The sequence below is a fragment of the Caretta caretta genome, chromosome 14, assembly GCF_965140235.1.
Source record: "Caretta caretta isolate rCarCar2 chromosome 14, rCarCar1.hap1, whole genome shotgun sequence".
Lineage (NCBI taxonomy): Eukaryota > Metazoa > Chordata > Testudines > Cheloniidae > Caretta > Caretta caretta.
Window position 1 is genome coordinate 49,079,663 of NC_134219.1, and position 23,496 is coordinate 49,103,158.

The 23,496-nt window shown below is 57.4% G+C and overlaps 1 protein-coding gene across 2 annotated transcripts; it reads right to left on the reverse strand.

Moving 5' to 3' along the window:
- Positions 1–8,015: 8,015 nt before the first annotated feature.
- Positions 8,016–22,867, reverse strand: LOC142068279 (class I histocompatibility antigen, F10 alpha chain-like). Of its 2 annotated transcripts, none has more exons than XM_048817648.2 (7): positions 22,542–22,867; positions 20,108–20,368; positions 12,521–12,796; positions 10,351–10,629; positions 9,766–9,882; positions 9,383–9,415; positions 8,016–8,821 (listed from the first exon to the last, which is right to left on the reverse strand). In XM_048817648.2, the coding sequence occupies exons 1-7, from the start codon at positions 22,600–22,602 to the stop codon at positions 8,817–8,819; spliced, it is 1,032 nt and encodes a 343-aa protein (XP_048673605.1). In that variant the 5' UTR covers positions 22,603–22,867; the 3' UTR covers positions 8,016–8,816. The 2 variants fall into 2 exon arrangements, with proteins under 2 accessions (XP_048673605.1, XP_074975743.1); XM_075119642.1 differs by lacking the exon at positions 22,542–22,867 and adding an exon at positions 20,863–20,911.
- Between the last annotated feature and the right edge of the window lie 629 nt (positions 22,868–23,496).

Below are 23,496 nucleotides of genomic sequence, written 5' to 3' on the forward strand. Positions count from 1 at the left end.
TAGCAGGCTTTGTTAAACCTGTAGCGCACAGAGGGTTGCCCACTTCTTAATTGCAGAAAACCGAACACCCTTGCCCCGCCCCTTCCCAGAAGCCCCACCCCTGCCCCGCCCCTTCTCCGAGGCCCTGCACCCGCTCACTCCATCCCCCCTCCCTCCATCGCTTGCTCTCCCCCACCCTCTCTCCCTCACTCATTTTCACCGTGCTGGGGGTTGGGGTATGGGTGGGGGTTCGGGGTTCGGCTGGCGGTTCAGGCTCTGGGGTGGGGCCGAGGATGAGGGGTTTGGGGTGCAGGAGGGGGGTCCGGGCTGGGGGGTGGGGCCAAGGGGATTGGAGTGTGGGAGGGGGCTCCGACTGGAGCAGGGATTTGGAGTGCGGGAGGGGGTGAGGGCTCAAGCTGGGGTGCGGGCTCTGGGATGGGGACAGGGATGAGGGGTTTGGGGTGCAGGAGGGGGATCAGGGCTGGGGCAGGGGATAGGGTGCCGGTTCTGGGAGGGAGTTTGGGTGCGGGGGGAGGTCTGACCTGGGACAAGGGTTGGGGCGTGGAAGTGGGTGAGGGGTGCTCTGGCCGGGTGACACTGACCTCAGGTGGCTCCCCAAAAGTGGCCGGCATGTGTTGCTCGGAGGTGGCCAGGGGGCTCAGCACACTGCCTCCACCTGCAGGCAACACCCCTGCAGCTCCCATTGGCTGCAGTTCCCAGTCAATGGGAGCTGCGGAGCCGGTGCTCAGGCTGGGGGCGGTGCACGGAGCCCCCCCCCGAGCCATCCCTATGCCTAGGAGGTGAGGGACATGTCGCCACTTCCGGGGAGCTGCCCAGAACCAGGTAAGGTGGGGAACCTGCCTGCACCGCCAACCGGACTTTTAACAGCCCGGTCGGCAGTGCTGACTGGAGCGCCGGGTCCCTTTTTGACTGGGCATTCCGGAGGGAAACCAGAGGCCTGGCAACCCTACGGGGGAGCTGGGCTGGTTTAGCCCAGCAAAGCGCAGTCGGGGAGGGGATAGAATTGCTCTGGGTCAGGACACCAGGGCACAGGTGCCAGGGAGGGAGACAAGTGGCTGGCGCTGAAGGACAATGTTGGCAGAAGAATAAATGGGGCTAAATGGGCCAGGAACGAATCCTGGCTGGAAAGGAGAAGAAGGTTTCTGACCCTCCGAGGGGCGAGGCTGGAGCAACCCCCATAGGAGCTGGGGGGGTGGGGGTGAACAATTAATTAATTTTCAGACAGAGCTCAACAAATGTATCCATGGGACTGCGTGACGGTTGCTTGTGATGGTCGGGACAGGGCTCACTTCTGGTTTATGGAACCAGAGTGGCGAACCGCGGCCAGTGAGAGTTGTGATCTGCCAAACCTGTGGATGTGACAGGTAAACAAACTGGCCCGGCCCGCCAGGGGACTTACCCTGGTGGGCCGCATGCCAAAGGTTTCAGAGTAACAGCCGTGTTAGTCTGTATTCGCAAAAAGAAAAGGAGTACTTGTGGCACCTTAGAGACTAACCAATTTATTTGAGCATAAGCTTTGCATCCGATGAAGTGAGCTGTAGCTCACGAAAGCTTATGCTCAAATAAATGGGTTAGTCTCTAAGGCGCCACAAGTCCTCCTTTTCTTTATGCCAAAGGTTGCCGATCCCTGCTCTAAGCTATGCCTGTCCCCCTCATGGCTTCTGGGTAAAGTCTCATTCAAAGTCATTGGTCTTCTGGTAGCAAATCTTTGTTTCACTAGGGTACAACCATTCAATGTCAATGTCCCTTGATTGCTCTGTCACAGCTTGCTAGACAATCTGTCCACTGAGTTGTCAAATCCCTGTTACAAAATGGATGCACAACAATGCCACACTAAAGGTGGCAATCAAAATGGAGATTGAAATGCATGGCCTTTTCAAAATAAAATGTGTTTTCCAATTTGACACTGAGATAATCCCTGATGTCTCATACCCTTTACTGTGGTATTTGGGCTTCCGTGTTAACTGGGATCTGAAAGGCTTTCTGCTTATGGCTGTTTAGATGTAGGGTCTGACCTCTTTAAATTCCTGTGTTCTGTTGGTTGCCTGGAACAACCAGTGTAAACATGATGCTGGGAGTGGAGCTTCGGAGGGGACTGACCTGTCTGGAAGTTCAGTTGGACTGACTGAGAGTATTTAGTGTTCTGTACCTTAAAGCTCTGTGGTCTGTTAATCTCCTACCCTGCCTTATTTTTGTTTACATAGCAATAATTTGTATAGTATGACACACCTTGAAGTCTTTTAAACCACAATTTGAGGACTTCACTAGCTCAGACATAAGTTAGGGGTTTGTTACAGGAGTGGGTGGGTGAGATTCCGTGGCCTGCAGGAGATTGGACTAGATGATCATAATGGTCCCTTCTGACCTTAAAGTCTATGATTCTATGATTTGTGCTTCACGGCTTCAGCCAGCTACAAGCCGGGGTCAGGAGAGGATTCCTTCCCGCACAGAAAAATGTGTTCTGGGGTTTGTTTTATCTCCTCCCTCTGCAGCATCAGGGATGGACACAGCTGGAGATGTGGCCAGGGTGGGGAGGGCCAGGGTGCTGAGGGGGCACCCAGCATTCTCCCGCTCATCTGTGTGGCTGGCTGGTCCTTGAGCCCATTGAGGACCTATCCTCCAGGAATGTATCTATTTCTTTTTAGAACTCAGTTATACTTTGGGCCTTCACAACATCCCCTAGCAAGGAGTTCCACAGGTTGACTGTGCATTGTGTAAAGAACTACAGCCTTTGGTTTGTTTTAAACCTGCTGCCTGTTAATTTCATTGGGTGACTCTGGTTCTTGTGTTATGAGAAGGAGTAAATAACACTCCCCTATTCACTTTCTCCACACCTTTCATGTTTTTACAGACCTCTGTCATATCCCCCTGTGATGGTCCTCGCTCGGGGGTTGGTTGGTCAGGTAGTGTTGGCTCGTGGTCAGGATGGAGGCCCATGACTTGCAGGGGAGGTTGTTGGTAGGGGAGGCGAGGCTCACCCACTCCACCGAGCTCTGACCCATGGCCCTTTGAGGGCTATCAGGAATGTAGCAGCCAGGGGATACGTAAAGCTGCCCTCCCTGGGACACATCCTACCACCCCCTGCAATTGTCCCACAGTCGCCGTCAAGGTCTAGGCCCTGTGATGGGTGTCTGCTCAGCAACAGACACCTTCCCGCATCTGCGTGCAGCAGGACAGTTCTCATCCCTTCTCAGGCGGCCAGGCCACCATCTCCTCCTGTAGGACGACCTCCTGGGCCAGCTCCATCCTCGGGCTTTCCCCCGCCGGGGCTGTCCACAGTACAGGGGAATGAACAAAATGCAGAGTCCAGATGAGAGGGAGAGGGGGACGCTTCCCCCTCAGGCTGTGTCTGTGGCAGGCCCTCCCTTCCCTCAGCTGTCATGGGCAGAGATTCTGCCTTTCCCTCCGCTCTCCTCTGCCGGAGCTGCAGGTCGCAGTCTGCTCTCTTCCCTGGGCTGCCCCAAACCAGCCGCTGCCCTGCCTGCGAACTCCTCCTGCAGCTGGCGCATTTCCTGCAGGTGTGGCAGGGCAGGGCTGGCTGGGGCCAGAGCAGCTCCTTAACCCCTGGCTGCCCACTGTGGGGTTTGTACACCCCATCGCATCCCCAGAGGTCGTCTCTTGTCTAAGGTGACCAGTCTTTTGAATCTCTCCTCATAAGGCAGCCGTTCCACACGCCTCATCATTTCTGTTGTCCTTCTCTGCAGCTTTTCCAGTTCTAATATATATTTTTTGAGGTTGGTGACCAGCTCTGCACTCAGTATTCAAGGTGTGGGTGCACCATGGATTTATAGAGTGGCATTATGATATTTTCTGTCTGATTACCTATCCCTTTCCTAACAGCTCCTTTGGGGAGGGACCTTGTCAAAGGCTTTCTGAAAGACTAAGAAAAGGAGTACTTGTGGCACCTTAGAGACTAACCAATTTATTTGAGCATGAGCTTTCGTGAGCTACAGCTCACTTCATCAGATGTATACCGTGGAAACTGCAGCAGACTTTATATACACACAGAGAATCTGAAACAATACCTCCTCCCACCCCACTGTCCTGCTGGTAATAGCTTATCTAAAGTGATCAACAGGTGGGCCATTTCCAGCACAAATCCAGGTTTTCTCACCCTCCACCCCCCCACACAAATTCACTCTCCTGCTGGTGCTAGCCCATCCAAAGTGACAACTCTTTACATAATCAAGTCGGGCTATTTCCTGCATAGATCCAGGTTTTCTCACATCCCCCCCACCCCCATACACACACAAACTCACTCTCCTGCTGGTAATAGCTCATCTAAACTGACCACTCTCCAAGTTTAAATCCAAGTTAAACTCTCACAAGTCTTGGGAGACAGGCCAGTCCTTGCCTACAGACAGCCCCGCAACCTGAAGCAAATACTCACCAACAACCACATACCACACAACAGAACCACTAACCCAGGAACTTATCCTTGCAACAAAGCCCGTTGCCAATTGTGCCCACATATCTATTCAGGGGACACCATCACAGGGCCTAATAACATCAGCCACACTATCAGAGGCTCGTTCACCTGCACATCCACCAATGTGATCTATGCCATCATGGGCCAGCAATGCCCCTCTGCCATGTACATTGGTCAAACTGGACAGTCTCTACGTAAAAGAATAAATGGACACAAATCAGATGTCAAGAATTATAACATTCATAAACCAGTCGGAGAACACTTCAATCTCTCTGGTCACGCAATCACAGACATGAAGGTCGCTATCTTAAAACAAAAAAACTTCAAATCCAGACTCCAGCGAGAAACTGCTGAATTGGAATTCATTTGCAAATTGGATACTATTAATTTAGGCTTAAATAGAGACTGGGAGTGGCTAAGTCATTATGCAAGGTAGCCTGTTTCCTCTTGTTTTTTCCTACCCCCTCCCCCCCCAGATGTTCTGGTTTAACTTGGATTTAAACTTGGAGAGTGGTCAGTTTAGATGAGCTATTACCAGCAGGAGAGTGAGTTTGTGTGTGTATGGGGGTGGGGGGGATGTGAGAAAACCTGGATCTATGCAGGAAATAGCCCGACTTGATTATGTAAAGAGTTGTCACTTTGGATGGGCTAGCACCAGCAGGAGAGTGAATTTGTGTGGGGGGGTGGAGGGTGAGAAAACCTGGATTTGTGCTGGAAATGGCCCACCTGTTGATCACTTTAGATAAGCTATTACCAGCAGGACAGTGGGGTGGGAGGAGGTATTGTTTCAGATTCTCTGTGTGTATATAAAGTCTGCTGCAGTTTCCACGGTATACATCTGATGAAGTGAGCTGTAGCTCACGAAAGCTCATGCTCAAATAAATTGGTTAGTCTCTAAGGTGCCACAAGTACTCCTTTTCTTTTTGCGAATACAGACTAACATGGCTGTTCCTCTGAAAGACTAAGTACACTCTATGCAGGGGATCACCCTTGTCCACACGTTCATTGACCCCCACAAAAAATTCTACTAGAGTGGTGAGCCATGATTTCCCTTTACAAAAGCCTGCTGACTCATCCCCCAAATACTGGGTTCATCATCCATGTGTCTGATCATTCTGGTCTTTACGACACTTTCAACCAATTTGTCCGGTACTGAAGTTCGGCTTCCCGGCCTGTCATCGCCAGGATCACCTCTGGAGCCTTTTTAAAAATCCGTATTACATTCGCTACCTGCCAGTTATCTGTTCCAGAGGCTGAGAGAAGTGACAGGTCACAAGCCATATTTAATAGTTCTGCAATTTCATAGCTGAGTTCCTGCAGAACTGCTGGCTGAGTCCCACTGATACCAGAGAAACTCCATCTTGTGTCCTGTTTCAGAGTAGCAGCCGTGTTAGTCTGTATTTGCAAAAAGAACAGGAGGACTTTTGGCACCTTAGAAACTAATAAATTTATTAGAGCATAAGCTTTCGTGGGCTAAAACCCACTTCATTGGATATGTCCATCTTAAATAATATAGAGTCCCTCCCCCATTAAAGGGTGGGTACAGGGCACCCAGCGCTCCAGACCAAATTGGGGGAAAAGGGGGTAAAGGGACATAACGCTGTGAGGTAAATCGAACGTGGGCTAACGGGAACGGGGGAGAGTTGGTGGGAAAAGGGGGTAAAGGGACGTAACGCTGTGAGGTAAATCGAACGTGGGCTAGCGGGAACGGGGGAGAGTTGGCGGGAAAAGGGGGTAAAGGGACGTAACGCTGTGAGGTAAATCGAACGTGGGCTAACGGGCACGGGGGAGAGTTGGCGGGAAAAGGGGGTAAAGGGACGTAACGCTGTGAGGTAAATCGAACGTGGGCTAACGGGCACGGGAGAGAGTTGGCGGGAAAAGGGGGTAAAGGGACATAACGCTGTGAGGTAAATCGAACGTGGGCTAACGGGAACGGGGGAGAGTTGGCGGGAAAAGGGGGTAAAGGGACGTAACGCTGTGAGGTAAATCGAACGTGGGCTAACGGGCACGGGGGAGAGTTGGCGGGAAAAGGGGGTAAAGGGACGTAACGCTGTGAGGTAAATCGAACGTGGGCTAACGGGAACGGGGGAGAGTTGGCGGGAAAAGGGGGTAAAGGGACGTAACGCTGTGAGGTAAATCGAACGTGGGCTAACGGGCACGGGGGAGAGTTGGCGGGAAAAGGGGGTAAAGGGACGTAACGCTGTGAGGTAAATCGAACGTGGGCTAACGGGCACGGGGGAGAGTTGGCGGGAAAAGGGGGTAAAGGGACGTAACGCTGTGAGGTAAATCGAACGTGGGCTAACGGGCACGGGGGAGAGTTGGTGGGAAAAGGGGGTAAAGGGACGTAACGCTGTGAGATAAATCGAACGTGGGCTAGCGGGAACGGGGGAGAGTTGGCGGGAAAAGGGGGTAAAGGGACGTAACGCTGTGAGGTAAATCGAACGTGGGCTAGAGGGAACGGGGGAGAGTTGGCGGGAAAAGGGGGTAAAGGGACGTAACGCTGTGAGGTAAATCGAACGTGGGCTAGCGGGCACGGGGGAGAGTTGGCGGGAAAAGGGGGTAATGGGACGTAACGCTGTGAGGTAAATCGAACGTGGGCTAACGGGCACGGGGGAGAGTTGGCGGGAAAAGGGGGTAAAGGGACGTAACGCTGTGAGGTAAATCGAACGTGGGCTAGCGGGAACGGGGGAGAGTTGGCGGGAAAAGGGGGTAAAGGGACGTAACGCTGTGAGGTAAATCGAACGTGGGCTAGCGGGAACGGGGGAGAGTTGGCGGGAAAAGGGGGTAAAGGGACGTAACGCTGTGAGGTAAATCGAACGTGGGCTAGAGGGAACGGGGGAGAGTTGGCGGGAAAAGGGGGTAAAGGGACGTAACGCTGTGAGGTAAATCGAACGTGGGCTAGCGGGCACGGGGGAGAGTTGGCGGGAAAAGGGGGTAATGGGACGTAACGCTGTGAGGTAAATCGAACGTGGGCTAACGGGCACGGGGGAGAGTTGGCGGGAAAAGGGGGTAAAGGGACGTAACGCTGTGAGGTAAATCGAACGTGGGCTAACGGGCACGGGGGAGAGTTGGTGGGAAAAGGGGGTAAAGGGACGTAACGCTGTGAGGTAAATCGAACGTGGGCTAGAGGGAACGGGGGAGAGTTGGCGGGAAAAGGGGGTAAAGGGACGTAACGCTGTGAGGTAAATCGAACGTGGGCTAGCGGGCACGGGGGAGAGTTGGCGGGAAAAGGGGGTAATGGGACGTAACGCTGTGAGGTAAATCGAACGTGGGCTAACGGGCACGGGGGAGAGTTGGCGGGAAGAAGAAGGTGGTAAACAACGATTGACAGATAACAGACGTAAGGGTCCTATGCAGTGATTGACAGGGGAGCGGGAGCAGAAGGCAGAGGGGGGCCGAAGGAGGCGAGGGGGGGACGGAGGTGAAGAAGACGCGAGCGGAGGGGAAGAGACGGACGCCGCAGAGGAGGGAGGGAGGGAAAAGAGGAGCAGGCAGCTGAGTGTGACAGACACAAGGACAGGGACAGGGACAGCGCAGGGCAGTGTCTGGGTGGGCGTGGGGTGTAACAAGGACGTAGCTACGTGTGTGATTGCGAGAGGGATTTATCGGTGTAAAGCTGAATGAATCGCTGCCCCTTGCTGTCAGCTCCCTGTGAGCGCCTGGTCCCCGGCTGCAGGGAGCAGCCACTTGGCGTCATTTCAAACTCTCCGGCAAGGCGGTGTGAGGGGCTGTAGGGCTCCGGGTCTGGACTGTTCCTGTGCTGGGGGCCCGGCTCTGACACTGGGAGACTCAGCGGCTTGGCCCCGAGCAGCTTGGGGGATGTGGGGAGTCCGACCCACATAATCCAGGCGAAAGCTCCGAGCTGAACTCAGAGCACAGAGACGTATCCTCCTGCTGGTCACAAGCTGGGGGTCGGTTTGCCAGGCCGGCCCATCTGCCCCACGGAGGGGAGTGGGATCCCATAGTGCCCCACTTGCCCCAGCCTCTGCCAGCTCGTCTGACTCTGTGCCGGCTCCTGCGACTGGAAAAGGGGGAACTGCTCCGTGACTGGCACTGGCAGAGACGGGAGACAGGGTTGTGTCCGACCCTTTGGAGGGAAGCTGAGGCAAAGCTCTGGCTGGAGAAGGTCCCCGTGATCAGTGATTTGTAATGAGCAAGCTGCAGGAGAGAACGCAAACCCTGCCATACAACGGTGTGAGGCCCAACACCCACAGGAGAAAACTGCTCTAACAACCACGCCAGAATCTCCCCCAGAGTAGAAGGGAGTCAGTGGACAGAGATCACTGAGACAGCAGGGTCAACAGCTGGGCAGGGTCACCCTGACGCCGGGGTCCCACGCTCTGGGGGTCTGCCCCAATGAAGAGCTGGAGGCAGAATCTTCTCTGATCTATGCTGTGGAGAGAGAAGAAAATCGTTCCAAGGCAGCTTTAGCTGTGGGGGATCCCAGCTAGGGAAGGGGGATGGGAATTCAGCTCTCGGCTACCCCCCCAGCGTCACCTATGGACCCCAAATTGCGCTCTGCACAAAACCCCCCGGTCCTGACAGCGGGACAATGGACAGGCCTCCAGGAGAGACCGTAACACCCCTACGCAGCCCCAGGTACCGGCCTGCACTCCCACCCCCAGAGCCGCGCTAAGGGCCCCCAGTGCATGCTGGCACGCTGGCAGAGCTCTGCCCTCAGGGGCGACCTGTGGATGCTGTTCCGGCCCTTTGGGGTTCCCTTGGTTTGGGCGAAGGCAGCGCGTGTGTCAGAGAATCCCGGGTAGCCGGGGAAGGGCGACGGCTGGGGACGGCCTCGCAGATTCCCACACGCCGAGGAATGGTCAGACCCAGAGTAACCAGCGATTGGGGCCCATGTGCAGTCACTGCTAGGCGCCCTCCTCCCCTCATGGGGACCCCCCAATACCCATAATGCACTGGGGCCTCTGGGCCCCGTACCCAGGATTTACTCACTGGCTGCTGGAGCGTAGCTGAGGTTCATGGGGCCTGAAACACAAGCAGAGAATGAGGGTCAGTGCAGGGGAGCAGGGTAACTCCTCCCCCGCGGAGACCCCGACCTCCCTCCCCTGGACACAGGGCTCCCCGTGACCCCAACTGCACCTCACCCAGGCCAGCCTGACCCCAGTGCCCCCCACAGCAGGGCACACGGCACCCAGCCAACGACAGAGCCCACTCTGCCCCCAGCAGGGCTGGGCTACGGTGATCAGCCCTGCCCCATGGCCATGCCCCACCTCTCCTTGGGGGGCAGTGGCAGGAGCCATTCCCCCTTGGGCTGGCTGGGCTGCCCCACTCCCCAGACCTCCCCACATCCCGGCTCCACGGGGACCGGCTCTTACCTGCTGATTTTCTCCTCCACAGGATGACGCCGGCCCCTACGGCTCCAGCCAGAACCAGCACGGCCAGGACGATGGCAGCCAGGACCCTGGGGGTCAGGGGGCCCTTCTTCCCAGGGGCTGTGGGATGAAGAAGGGCCCAGGTCACCGAGGGGAGCAGCCGCTGGGGCATCCTCCTGGGGCAGCCACAGGCCTTTGCCTTGAACGTCTCCCCAAGGGCGTCTGCAGAGACCTGGCCTCCGGGGGTGGGGAAAGGCTGAGCTGGGAGGGGGACGGAGATGGGGCACAGAGGGCGGGTGCTCTGCTGGGCACTGCCAGCCACACAAGCCACGCAGCAACCAGGCCCTTCCCTCGTAACGACATCAGCCTGTGGAACTCACCGTCACTGGATGCCACCATAGCCAGAAAATCAGATTATCTGAGGGATCGGCCATTTCTGTGGGTCACATGAATACCCAGAGCTAGACGAGTTCACACTGATGATGGGCAGGGATATTGACCTTCCTGTAGCAGGGTCACACCCCACCTCTGTAATTCCCATGGGCTGTGCCCCCAACCTCTGGGCCCTGCCATTCACCCCACCCTTACCCCAGATGAGCGTGGGGGCCGGCAGGCTGCTGTGCTCCACCCGGCAGGCGTAGCGGGGCCCATCCTCCTGCTCCGGGGAGATCTCCAGGGACGACTGCATGTAATAGGTGCCGTCGGCATTGGGCAGGATCCCACTGGAGTCCATCTCCGCCAGGATGTCTTCTCCGTCCCGCACCCAGGAGATGTGGATGGGACGCGGGTAAAAGCCCCTGGCATGGCAGGAGAGGGTGATGGAGCCGTCGGGAGAGTCTGTGTGGGAAACCGAGACCTCGGGGGACACTGTGGGGGAGACACAGTGCGTGAGCCACGTGCCAGGGGCTGGGACCATGTAACAGACGACAGGTAAAGGCCCTGCAGCGTCTCATAGACTTTAAGCTCAGAAGGGACCATTGTGATCATCTAGTCTGACCTCCTGCACATCGCAGGCCACAGCTCCTAACCCACCCACTCCTGTAACAGACCCGAACCTCTGGCTGGGTTACTGACATCCTCGAACCATGGGTTAAAGAGGTCAAGTGACAGAACATTTCTCCATTCACTCTAGTTTAAACCTGCAAGTGACCCGTGCCCCATGCTGCAGAGGAAGCAAAACCCCACCAGGGTCTCTGCCAGTGTAACCTGAGGGAAAATTCCTTCCCGACCCCAAATCTGGTGATTGGTTAGACCCTGAGCATGTGGGTGAGACCTGCTAGCCAGACACCTGGGAGAGAATTCCCTGTAGTAACTCAGAGCCCTCCCCAGCCAGTGCCCCATCACCGGCCCTTGGGGATTTTTGCTATTAGCAGTCACCGATGGGCCATGTGTCCCCCCGTAGGCAGTCTCATCATCCCATCCCCTCCTAAACTCACCAAGCTCAGTCCTGGAGCCAGTTTGGTGTTTTGCCCCCGCTGCTCCCCTTGGGAGGCTGCTCCAGAACTTCATCCCTCTGATGGTTAGAAACCTTCGCCTAATTTCAAGCCTTAAGTTGTTGATGGCCAGTTTGTATCCATTTGTTCTTGTGTCCACATTGGCGCTTAACTTAAATATCTCCCTCAGCCTTTGTTAAATCAGATTTGCCCTCAGCCTGCATCTGGTCAGGCTAAACAAGCCAAGCCCTTTGAGTGTCCTCTCGTAAGGCAGGTTTTTCATTCCTCGCATCATCCTAGTAGCCCTTCTCTGTTCCAGTTTGAATTTGAATAGTCAGGTGTGTGAGAGACCTGGTCTGCACCTGTTTACACTGATTTGTAAATGGAGCCAGTTAATCTGGTGTAAATCCCCTCTGCAGACTCACTCAAATGGCTCACATTGGTATAACTGAACTGGGTAGTTGCCAGAACAGGCCTGGGCCCGGGTCTCCTTCGCTGCCCGCAATCCCGCGCTGTAACACGGCTACGCCCTGGCAGGTTGTCACTGGGCCACCCAAACACACGTGTGCGATTTAGGGGCTAAGGGCCAGATTTCCAAACGTCCCTTGGTGCCTAACCTCGGTGAGCTCATGGGGAGTCAGGCATCTCCATTCGGAAATCCCAGCTGGCCCCTGTCTGCATTGTCAGGCGCTTAAATCCCTTTGTCACATGGTCCCGAGTCCATGCCACCCTCCATGTCTCTGTCCTCGACTGCAGAGGTGCCATCGCTGGGCACAAGAACCTCAAAACAAGTTTTTTCTTTGTATAATGACACAATACATCTTCCTCCCCCACCCCGCCTCCTTCACACTCACAAAGGGCTGGGCCTTTTCCAGACCGAACTTGGCAAAATTAATCAACTCAGCCCAGAGCTGGGATGTTTCAGCCCGAAAAGGGAAGTCTGAGGGAGCTGGAAGCCAACGGGAAAGGCCCTGCAGAACGGAGACGCCCAGGCAGCCAGAACCGGCTAATAACCCGTCTGCTCTAATAACAACCCGTAGCTCTCGTCTAGTGCTTGTCATCAGTTGATCTCAAGCGCTTTACAAAGGAGGTCATTGTCCTCATTATACAGAGGGGGAAACTGAGGAACAGAGAGGCGGCATGACTGGACCCATGTCACCCAGCAGGCCAGTGGCAGAGCTGGGATTAAAACCCAGGTGTCCTGAGTCCCAGTCCAGTGCACTATCCACTAGGCCACACTGCCCATTCTGGACATACCTATATCCCATTGGTGTCTCTGCACCCCATCGCCCACTCCTCATGACAGATCCCTGCTGCTCACTCACCCTGCTGCTCCAGCACTGCCCTTCCCCGCTGCACTAGGCTCCGCAGGGTCCCCAGGCACTCGGACCGCAGGTAGTGCTGGACGTACGGAGTCCAAGTCTTGCCTGTCTCCCAGCGCTGCTTCTGGAGGAAGGCCGGCTGCACGGCCGCAACCCACGTCTCCGTCTGGGCATCAAAGCTGATGAAGTCCCCTCCGTCGTAGGCGTACTGGAACCTCGGGTCCACGGGGGTCTGGCCACTCAGGGCACAGCCCACGTGAACCTGCTCAGTGTGAATCCCTGCGGGGGAGGGAGAGAGCTCAGACCCTGCACTGAGAGCTGGGAAATGTGTCTGTACGGCAGAGTTGTCATGGAGTGTGGGGGAGTCCAGGCCCTGCACCCCTCTTCCTGGGATTCACCGTGACTCTCAGCCAGCCAGTAAAACGGAAGGTTTATTGGACAACAGGAACACAGTCCAAAACAGAGCTTGTGGGTACCCCCAGGACCCCTCAGTCAAGTCCTTCTGGGGGAGCAGGGAGCTTAGACCCCAGCCCTGGGGTTCCCTGCGTTCCACCACTCAGCCCAAAACTGAAACCAAAAAACCCCCCTCCCCCAGGCTCATTCCTCCTTCTCCCAGCTCCTCCTCTAGCCTTTGTCCACTTTCCCCGGGCAAAGGTGTCACCTGGGTCCAACCCCCTCCCAGCTCAGGTGACAGGCTCAGGTCTCCTCACTCCAGGGGAGTCATCCCCAGCTCCTCCATCCCCCGTGCAGACAGTCCCAGCAGAACTAGACGCCATTCCCTGGTCAGTCCACCCCGCTCCCTGCTGCGTCCCATCTCTCCCCCCTTCGAGACTGAACTGAGTGGGGTCACTGGTCAGTGACCTGGGGAAGTTCGAGGCCCCCTCTCCGGGACAGTGCGTCCGCTATCAGGTTGGCACTTCCCTTCACGTGGACCACGTCCATGTCGTAATCCTGCAGGAGCAGGCTCCACCTCAGGAGCTTGGCGTTGGCTCCTTTCATCTGGTGCAGCCAGGTCAGGGGAGAGTGGTCGGTGTAGACGGTGAAGTGTCGCCCGAAGAGATAAGGCTCTAGTTTCTTGAGGGCCCACACCATGGCCAGGCACTCCTTCTCGATGGCCGCGTAGTGTTGCTCCCGGGGTAGCAACTTCTTGCTCAGGTACACAATGGGGTGTCTCTCCCCCTTTTCATCCTCCTGCATTAACACCGCCCCCAGTCCCGTGTCTGAGGCGTCGGTGAACACCACAAAGGGTTTGTCAAAGTCTGGGTTTGCCAGAACTGGGCCACGGACCAGAGCCTCCTTCAGCGCCCGAAAAGCCTCCTGGCACTGCTCGGTCCAGATCACCTTGTCTGGCTTCCCCTTCTTGCATAGCTCGGTGATGGGGGTGGCGATGGCGCTAAAGTGGGGCACAAATCTTCAGTAGTATCCTGCCATCCCAATAAAGGCTTGGACCTGCTTTTTGGTGTGGGGAGCAGGCCAGTCTCTGATCACATCCACCTTGGCTGGTTCCGGCTTTAGGCGGCCGCTCCCCACCCGATGGCCCAGGTAAGATACTTCAGCCATCCCCACCTTGCACTTCTCCGCTTTTACAGTCAGCCCAGCCCCCTGGAGTTGGTCCAGCACTTGTCTAACCTGGGACACGTGGTCCTCCCAGGTCTGGCTAAAGACACAGATGTCATCAATATACGCCATGGCAAAACTCTCCATCCCCCTCAGGAGCTGATCCACTAGGCGCTGGAAGGTGGCCGGCGCTCCCTTGAGGCCGAAAGGCAGGGTCAGGAACTCATGGAGCCCCTAGAGGGGTGATAAAGGCCGATTTCAGCCGGGCCTCTGCATCCAGCGGCACTTGCCAGTAGCCCTTTGTAAGGTCCATGGTGGTGAGGTACCGAGCTCCTCCCAGCTCGTCTAGGAGCTCGTCCGGCCTGGGCATGGGGTACGCATGGGATACAGTGATGGCATTGAGCTTCCGATAGTCCACACAGAACCGGACCGACCCGTTCTTTTTGGGGACCAGCACCACCGGCGAGGCCCAAGGGCTGGCAGATGGCTGGATCACCCCCAAAGCCAGCATGTCCCGGACCTCTCTTTCCAGGTCCTGAGCAGTTTTCCCAGTGACTCGGAAGGGGGAGCATCTTATCAGCGGGTGCGACCCTGTCTGCACCCGGTGGACAGTCAGATTAGTGCATCCAGGCTGGTTGGAAAACAGCTGTTGGTCGGATGCTGCACCCCCCTGACCTCAGCTTGCTGGGCAGGGGTTAGCTGATCCGAAAGGGGAATTGTTTCCAGGGGGGAACCAGCTCTGGTCCCAGGGAATAGATCTACTAAAGGGTCATCTCCCTGCTCCTCCCACTGTCCACACACGGGCAACACCACATTCCCCCTGGCATAATATGGCTTCATCATATTCACATGGTACACGCGGCGGTGGTGCGCCCGATTTGACAGCTCCACCACATCGTTTACCTCATTGAGCTGCTTGACAACCTTGAAAAGGCCCTCCCAGGCTGCCTGTAGTTTGTTCTTTCTCACTGGGATGAGAACCATCACCGGATCCCCGGTGGCGTAGGCGCAGGCCCGTGCCATGCGGTCATACCAGACCTTCTGCTTCCTCTGGGCTCGGGCCAGATTCTCCCTGGCCAGGCCCATGAGTTCAGCCAGTCTCTCTCGGAAGATCAGGACATACTCCACCACTGACTCTCCATCGGGAGTGGCCTTCCCCTCCCACTCGTCTCTCATCAGGTCCAGGGGGCCCCTCACCCTCCTTCCATATAACAGTTTGAAAGGCGAAAATCCGGTAGACTCCTGGGGCACCTCCCTGTACACGAACAGCAGGTGAGGTAAGTACTTGTCCCAATCCTGCGGGTGCTGGTTCATAAAGGTTTTCAGCATCATCTTTAGCGTCCCATTGAACCTCTCCACCAGCCCATTGGACTGGGGATGATAAGCTGAGGCCCAGTCGTGCCGGACCCCACATTTCTCCCACAAGCACCGGAGCAGGGCTGACATGAAGTTGGATCCTTGGTCTGTCAAGACTTCCTTGGGGAACCCCACTCTGCTGAAAATGGTCAGGAGCGCATCTGCCACGGTGTCTGCTTCAATGGAAGCTAAGGGCACTGCCTCGGGGTAGCGGGTGGCAAAATCTACCACCACCAGAATGTATTTCTTCCCCGACCGGGTCGTCTTGCTGAGAGGCCCCACGATGTCCATGGCCACCTTCTGGAAAGGCTCCTCTATGATGGGCAAAGGTCTCAAAGCCGCTTTCCCCTTGTCCCGGGCCTTCCCCACCCTCTGACAGGGGTCACAGGATCGGCAATACTGCCGGACCGTGGTAAAGACCCCGGGCCAGTAAAAGTTCTGTAGCAACCTCTGCCAGGTGCGCCGGGTTCCCTGGTGCCCTGCGAGGGGGATGTCATGGGCCAGGTACAGGAGCTTGCGGCGATACTTCTGGGCGACCACCAGCTGCCTCCTGATTCCACAGGACTCTACTTCCCTTGTGGGAGCCCATTCTCGGTACAGGAACCCCTTCTCCCAGAGGAAACTCTCCTGGCAGCCTCTCCTCCTGGTCCGTACCACACCGAGGTCGGCCAGGTCCCTGAGCTTCTGCAAGGACGGATCTTTCCTCAACTCGGCCTGGAACTCAGCCGCTGGGGAAGGGATGGGGACCGGTTCCCTCTCGCTGGCCGGGTCTGAGGCCACAGCCTCTCTGAGCCGTGCCCCTCGGCGCTCCCTCCCCACCAGGGTAGGGTCCTGTGCCTCCGGTGTGGTATCCTCCCCAAGGTCAGGGTGCAGTGCCCCTCGCCGGCTCTGGCTACAGGTCACAAAGGGGAACAAGGCACTCGCTCTGCAGGGACAGCCCCGCGCCCACCCTGTAAACGGAGAACCTTGAGTCCGGAGCATCCATCCCCCCAGGGGAGCTGGTCTGGGGCCCTCCTCCCCCCTGAGCAGTTGGTAGGGAAGCCTTGCCTGGGAAGCCTGCCCCTCATCCAGCTGGGTCCCTACCCAGTTAACCCTGGGTGGGTTGGGTCTGCTCAGTCTGTCCCTGAGCTTGGGACATTGGGTCCGTATGTGGCCCCTCTGGCCACAGTGATAGCAGCTCAGGTCATGTTGGTCCCCTCGAGCGGGTCGGAGGGGCCCGACGCCAAGCGTTCCCCTTGGGAGGGGGTTCTCCATATTCCCCCTTTGGGAGGCCCCATGGTGACTCTCTCTGCATCGGGGGGGGGGGCCTATTCCTTTGGGACTCCTCCCTGCCACCCCCTGACCGACTGTTCACAAACTCATTGGCCAGCCACCCTGTGTGTCTCTGGCTTTTTGTCCACCAGCCATAGCCTCAGGTTGGATGGGCATCACTCATACAGTTGCTCCAGTACGATCAGTTTAACCAGGTCTGCCTTCGTCTGGGCCCCTCGGCCCACTTGGTGGCGTATCAACCCATGCGGACGGCAAGTTGCAGATATGAGGCCTCAGGGGTTTTACGCTGACTCCGGAACCTTTCTCGATACATCTCAGGAGTCGGCCCAAACTCGCGTAGCAGGGCCTTTTTGAACAGTTCGTAGTTCCCTTTCTCTGCCCCTTCCAGTCGGCAGTACAATGCCATGGCCTTGGGGTCCAGTAAGGGGGTGAGAGACTGGAGCCTGTCCGCAGGATCAACCTGGTGCAGCTCGCAGGCTGTTTCAAAGGCATCCAGGAAGTCATCCATGTCCTCCCACTCCTTACGCTGGGCCAGGAGGCACTTATCAAAGCTTCGTGCAGTCCCGGATCCCCCATCACTCACCGCAGCCGGGGGCTCGCTGCTCCTCAGCCTGGCCAGCTCCAGCTCATGCTGTCTCTGCTTCTCCTTCTCCTCCAGCTCATGCTGACGCTGCTTTTCCCGCTCCTCCTGCAGTTCCCACTGCCTGAGCTCCAACTCTCCCAGTTTTAGCTCATTCTCCCATTGCAGCCACCTCAGCTCCAGCGATGGGGAGCTCTGCTGGGAGGATCCCCTGCGGGCCGCAGGGGTCACAGTGCCCTCAGTATTTGCTGGGCTCCTCCCAGCCCTTCCCCTAGGTATAGGTCGGAGGGGTCTCGGGAAGCCCTCAGCAGCCTCCTGTTCACTCCCCGCTGGGACAGACACCGGTGCCTGCCCTGCATCTGCCAGGCTGCTTCCCTCAGGGACAGGGATTGGTTCGTTCCAGTGATCTCCCTCCTCCAGCTGGCAATCAGCTGTTCCTTGGTGGACCTCCCGATGCGCAGCCCCCTCTGCCTGCACAGCTCCACCAGGTCGCTCTTAAGGCATTTAGCGTACATCTCCCTGCTGTCCACTCGCAGGCCGGGCAGCTTTCCACGGTTTCCAGGGAGAACCCCTCGTCCTTCTTGAGGTCACCACCTCTTTGCCAGGGTCGAGCTGCAGACTCCTCCGCCCCTGGGACCGCTTGCTGCAATCCCCTGGGGGACCCTGTTACTGCAAAAGTCGTTCTCTCTCCCAGGGCCAAGCCGCAGACTCCTCCACCCCTGAGACTGCTCACCGCAGTCCCTGGGGGACCCCATTACTGCACAGTCCTTCTCGCTGGTCACACACTCCCAGGAGTTAACCGCCCCCCGAAACAGCTCCTCTCTGAGCCTTCAGTACGCCTGGTCCTCATCAATCCCCCTTCGTTTTACTGCTCCCCAGTCACTTACTGCAGGAAGCGCCGTTCACGGGGTGCAGTACATCCCACCACTACCACCAGTTGTCACAGAGTGTGGGGGAGTCAGGGCCGTGCACCCCTCTTCCTGGGATTCACTGAGACTCTCAGCCAGCCAGTAAAACAGAAGATTTATTGAACAACAGGAACACAGTCTAAAACAGAGCTTGTGGGTACAACCAGGACCCCTCAGTCAAGTCCTTCTGGGGGGCAGGGAGCTTAGACCCCAGCCCTGGGGTTCCCTGCGTTCCACCCCCCAGCCCAAAAGTGAAACCAAAAAACCCCCCTCCCCCAGGCTCACTCCTCCTTCCCCCAGCTCCTCCTCAAGCCTTTGTCCACTTTCCCGGGCAAAGGTGTCACCTGGGTCCAACCCCGCCCAGCTCTGGTGACAGGCTCAGGTCTCCTCACTTCAGTGGAGTCACCCCCTGCTCTCCCATCCCCCATGCAGACAGGCCCAGCAGAACTAGACGACATTCCCTGGTCAGTCCACCCCGCTCCCTGCTGCAACACAGGGCGGGTGGAGTCAGAGGGGCCCGGCCAGACGGTGACACCAGGGCACTGAGATCGGGGAAATTTGTCTGTAGGCAGGTGGGGTCAGAGGGGGGCTCGGCTGGACGGTGACACCAGGGCACTGAGATCGGGGAAATGTGTCTGTAGGTCGAGAGGCTCAGAGGGGGGAAACTTTACCGTCTCTGACCATGCGCCTGGCCTCGTGCTGAGCTAGCGAACAATCCCAGAGGACGCTGAGAAGCAGGAGGGGTCAGAGCAGACCCACGGGAAGGACTGAGGGGTTGAGATTCTGCCGGACAGTTACTGAGCTCTTCGATTCTCTCCACCGGTGCACATGAGAGGTGCCATATGGGGTGAGACCAAGGTCTGACAGTGGCCAACACCAGAGATTCAGGGGAAGTGTACAGAACAGGGCAATTTTGGAGTGATCCACCCGTCTTCCCTCCTGGCTTCCGGCAAGCGGAGTTTAAGGACACCCAGAGCATGGGGTTGTGTCCCGGACCATGTTGGCTAATAGCCATTAATGGAGCTATCCTCCAGGAACTTATCTAATTATTTTTTGAACCCAGTTATACTTTTGGCCATCACAACATCCCCCAGGAATGAGTTCCACAGGTTGATTGTGTGTTGTGTGAAAAAGTACTTCCTTTGGTCTGTATTAGATCTGCTGCCTGTTAATTTCATCAGGTGCCCCCTAGTTTTTGTGTTATGAGAAGGAGTAAATAACACTTCCTTCTACACTTTCTCCACACCAGCCATGATTTTATAGACCTCTAGCATATCCCCCTTTAGTCGTCTCTTTTCTAAGCTCAGCACCCCTAATCTTCTTGGTCTCTCCTCATATGGAAGCCGTTCCATACCCATGATTATCTTTGCTACCCTTTCCTCTGAACCTTTTCCAGATCCACTATGTCCCTTTTGAGATGGGGCAGCCACATCTGAATGCAGTATTCAAGGTGAGGGCGCACTATGGATTTCTTTAGTGGCATTATGGTATTTATTTATTTTCTATTCCTTTCCTAAAACTTCCTGACAATCTGTTAGCCTTGGGAAAGGCTGTTTCTGCAGAATTATAATTTTTCATGAGAAAAATTCAATTTGGCCAGAAAACGTTGATTTTCTATGGGGGAAATTAAAAGGGAAGATCCCGGGGCTACCCGGCTCCCTGCCTGGGATTCTCCTGAGATGGAATTTCTGAAAAGTTTCCTTCCCATGGAAACCTCCCATTTCTGACTCTTCTTTCTGAATGCAAATGAAAACACTTCTGGGAATGTGAAATTTTCTGTGGGAAGAAAACTGCATTTTCCAGCCAGCTCTGGTTTGGGCCGCACCTAGCGCACCGAGGCCCCGATCCGCAGTGAGAGTGATTCTGAGCGGGCAGCTCTCACGTGTCCATTAATAACAACAACTCTCAGACACTCACCGCCCGTCTGGTTGTACAGCTGCATCCACCTCCTGTTATGGACTTTACAGCCCTCCTCGTGCCTCCAGAACTCCCGGGTCTTTTCCTGGAGATACTCAGCGCCCAGGGCCTGTGCTGCCCACTCCTGGGAGGGTCTGACCTCTCGCGTGTCACTCCTGTAGTACGCGATCTGAACGTCATCCACGTTGGTGATCATGGTGAGGTGATGAGTCCCGTCTTCATGGGTGACGGCTGTGACTAGCACGGCCAGGCTGTGGTGCCCTAAAGCAACAGGAAGGACGATCTCTCAGCCCACGCCTCTGAAAGCCGGCGGCTTGTTTAGGGGGGTCAGATATTGGCAGGGGGTTACCTGCCCCGTTAAGAACTGCCCCCATGTGCAAATGCCCTGAGGATGGGAGGGGCATTTGTGGCCCGTGTGCCTGTCTCTGGTGCGCATGTGCGTGTGATGTCTGCACGGGTGTACCTGGGGGGGGGGGCACGTGTGTGTGCAAGGCCCTTCGTTGTCAGTTTTTACTGAATAATTCCCGGGTTTGACAGAAGCCGTTATTTGGTGTTAACTCATTTTTCACCCCAATTTTGGCTCACTCAGGCCCACGGAAATACTGATTGTGGTAAGAAAAGCCAACCCCTAACAGCAGGTTGATGTGTTTGTGTGAATAATGAAATAGTCTAAGTGTCAATGCAAGGCTGCCTGTTAACGTAAGGCAATGGAGAGGAAGTTACACACACACACAACACACACACGGTGTACATACCATTAAATGCAGTTCCTGAAATAAACCACAACATTAAACTGCTTTCACTACTCAGACTTTTCCCTCTTTGTTGCTTTTTTTCTGCCCTCCCGTCCCCCAGTATTAACCCGGAGATTGCCCCAGAAATCTGGGCAGTTAATAGCCGGTGCTGGTTTTCACCCACTTTTTACAAGTTTTGTAATTAGCACTGATAAATTCCCAGGAACATTTAAACAAATTAAAACCTGAAAACAAAGGACCTGGGGCGTGTGGGGTGCATGTGGGTATGCAGAGGTGATGCGTTGGGGGGTGGGGGGGGACACAGGGTCAGGTGCCCCCAGATTTCTGCCAGGGTTTATGTGCCTGGCCCTGAACCCCACTGCATACCACCAGAACCTCTAAATTGTGTCCCCCCACTATCAACAGTTACGTGCCATGGCTGGTGGGGTTCACACTCCCCTTCCCAGGAACTAAACAGGCCAGTCCTGCAGGGATGTGGGGTTCGCAGGGGACCAATCAAGCAGTTCCCCCACTTTTTTGTGCCAGAGGCAGGGGACAACAAGCCCCCCCACCCTGCAGGGAAAGCAGCCCCCAGAGTTTCCCTGAGGGTGTCTGCCATGCAGCGTGGCCTGGGGCGGGGAGATGGCTGGTGCAGACATGCTGCAGGAGATGGCAGGACTCTCCTTTGCTCCTGGAAACCTCAGTTACTTTCTTTTGTTTCCACCTCAGCTGAGCCTGGTGCAGCCAGCCGGGTTACTGCACAGCGGTACCAGGGGTAGCCCGAACTCACCCACTTCTCACTGGTGACAGGGAGTTTCGCTGAGGTGAGGTGACCCATTCACCACTACCCCACTGCCCGCGAGGGTCGCTGGGCCGGTCCCCCTCTGCTCCCACAGGGCGGGCTGGCTCCTCTCCCTGCGCTCAGTCACCCTGGTTTGACATCGCCCCTGGGGGCTGGGGGGCGGCTCTTGGGCTGGCGTGTTGGGGACTCCTGGCAGAGCCCCCCAAGAAGGATGGGGGGACACGGCTCAGGCCCACCGAGGAGACAGAGCGGAGGGGCTGGATTGTTGTAGGTTTCAAGGCCAGAGGGGACCATTCATTATCTGAACTAGCTCCCAGCGCCTAGGAGCCTCCATCCTGGCCCAGGACCCGGCTGCCCAGGTCTGTACAAGGGCAGAACAGCCCAAGGAGCCCACCCCCAATGGCCGCCCAATGGGGTGCCCCCCCGCCATCCCCAAGCCCAGCTGGAAACTAGCTATTTTAGTGTCCCGGGGCCAGCAAGCGTCTTTGTGCCCCTACCCGGCTATTTCGTCATATTTCCACCCCGTTTTTCCGCTCCTGCACCTTTCGCCCTGGGCGGCTGCCCCCCTCGCCCCGTGGCGCCCGCCCCCCATTACTGGTGGTGGGCATTAATCCGTCTATCGGCGCGGCTGCTGGCGGGGCCCGGCCTTCAGAGCTGGGCGGCCGGAGAGCGGCGGCTGCTGGCCGGGGCGGCGCGGGAGGACCCGTTATCGAATCCCCTCCCGCACCAGTTCCCGCCCCGTTTTCACCCTGCGCCCGCTCTCACGGCAGCAGGTCCTGTGGGGGCCCCGGCATCCCCCCCCCCCCCAGTTTGCGCCCCCCCCCGTGTCAGAGGGGGATGCCCGGCCTGTTACGGTGACACCCCCAGCCGGGGCTCACCCTGGCCCCCCGGTACTCACCGCCCGCCGCGGCTGGAGCCAGGAGCGCCCCGCAGAGCGCCAGGAGCAGCCCCCAGGCCATGGGTCCTGGCCGGGGGGGCGGGGAATGGGCGCCTCGAGAAGACGGAGCCCCGAATATCCAGGCGTGGGGTCACCCGGCCCGCGGGGGGCGCAGCCCAGCGGGGCCAGGAGAGCCGGGCAGCGGGGCGCAGACCTGCGGGGCCAGGAGAGCCGGGCAGCGGGCAGCGGGCGGCGGGGCCAGGAGAGCCGGGCAGCGGGCAGCGGGGCGCAGACCTGCGGGGCCAGGAGAGCCGGGCAGCGGGCAGCGGGCGGCGGGGCGCAGCCCTGCGGGCTCCCTGGCACTGTCCCAAGCGTCGCCGCTGCCCGTGGCCGTCCAATCAGGACGCAAGCCGCGGCGGTTCGTCATCGGTATCCGGGCAGGCCGGGCTGGGCGAGGTTAGACCGCGGGCCCCATACTTGGGGGTGGGGACGAGGGGCCGGGGCCGCGCTGCGGGCGGGGCGGGGACTCGGGGGGGGCTGGACCCGCTCTGGAGCAGGGCACCGGGCACCATGGGGCGCAAAGGGGGCCCAGGAGCGACCCCCGGCTGGGAAGCTGACGAAGGTTGCGGACCCTCCGAGGGGCGAGGCTGGAGCAGCCCCCGGAGGAGCTGGGGGGACACAAACAAGTCCCCCATTGCCAGAGCCAGCTGGCGCCGGGCCAGCGACGGCCTGGAGCCCCGGGAGTCCTGGCTCCTAGACCCCCCGAGCTCTAACTCACTCCACCCCGCTGCCCTCCCAGCGCTGGGGACGGAACCCAGGAGTCCTGGCTCCTAGACCCCCCGAGCTCTAACCCACTCCACCCCGCTGCCCTCCCAGAGCTGGGGACGGAACCCAGGAGTCCTGGCTCCCAGCCAAGGGGACCGAACTGAGAACTGGCCCTTCGGGTTGGACACAGCTTTATCCCCGCCCTGGTGTT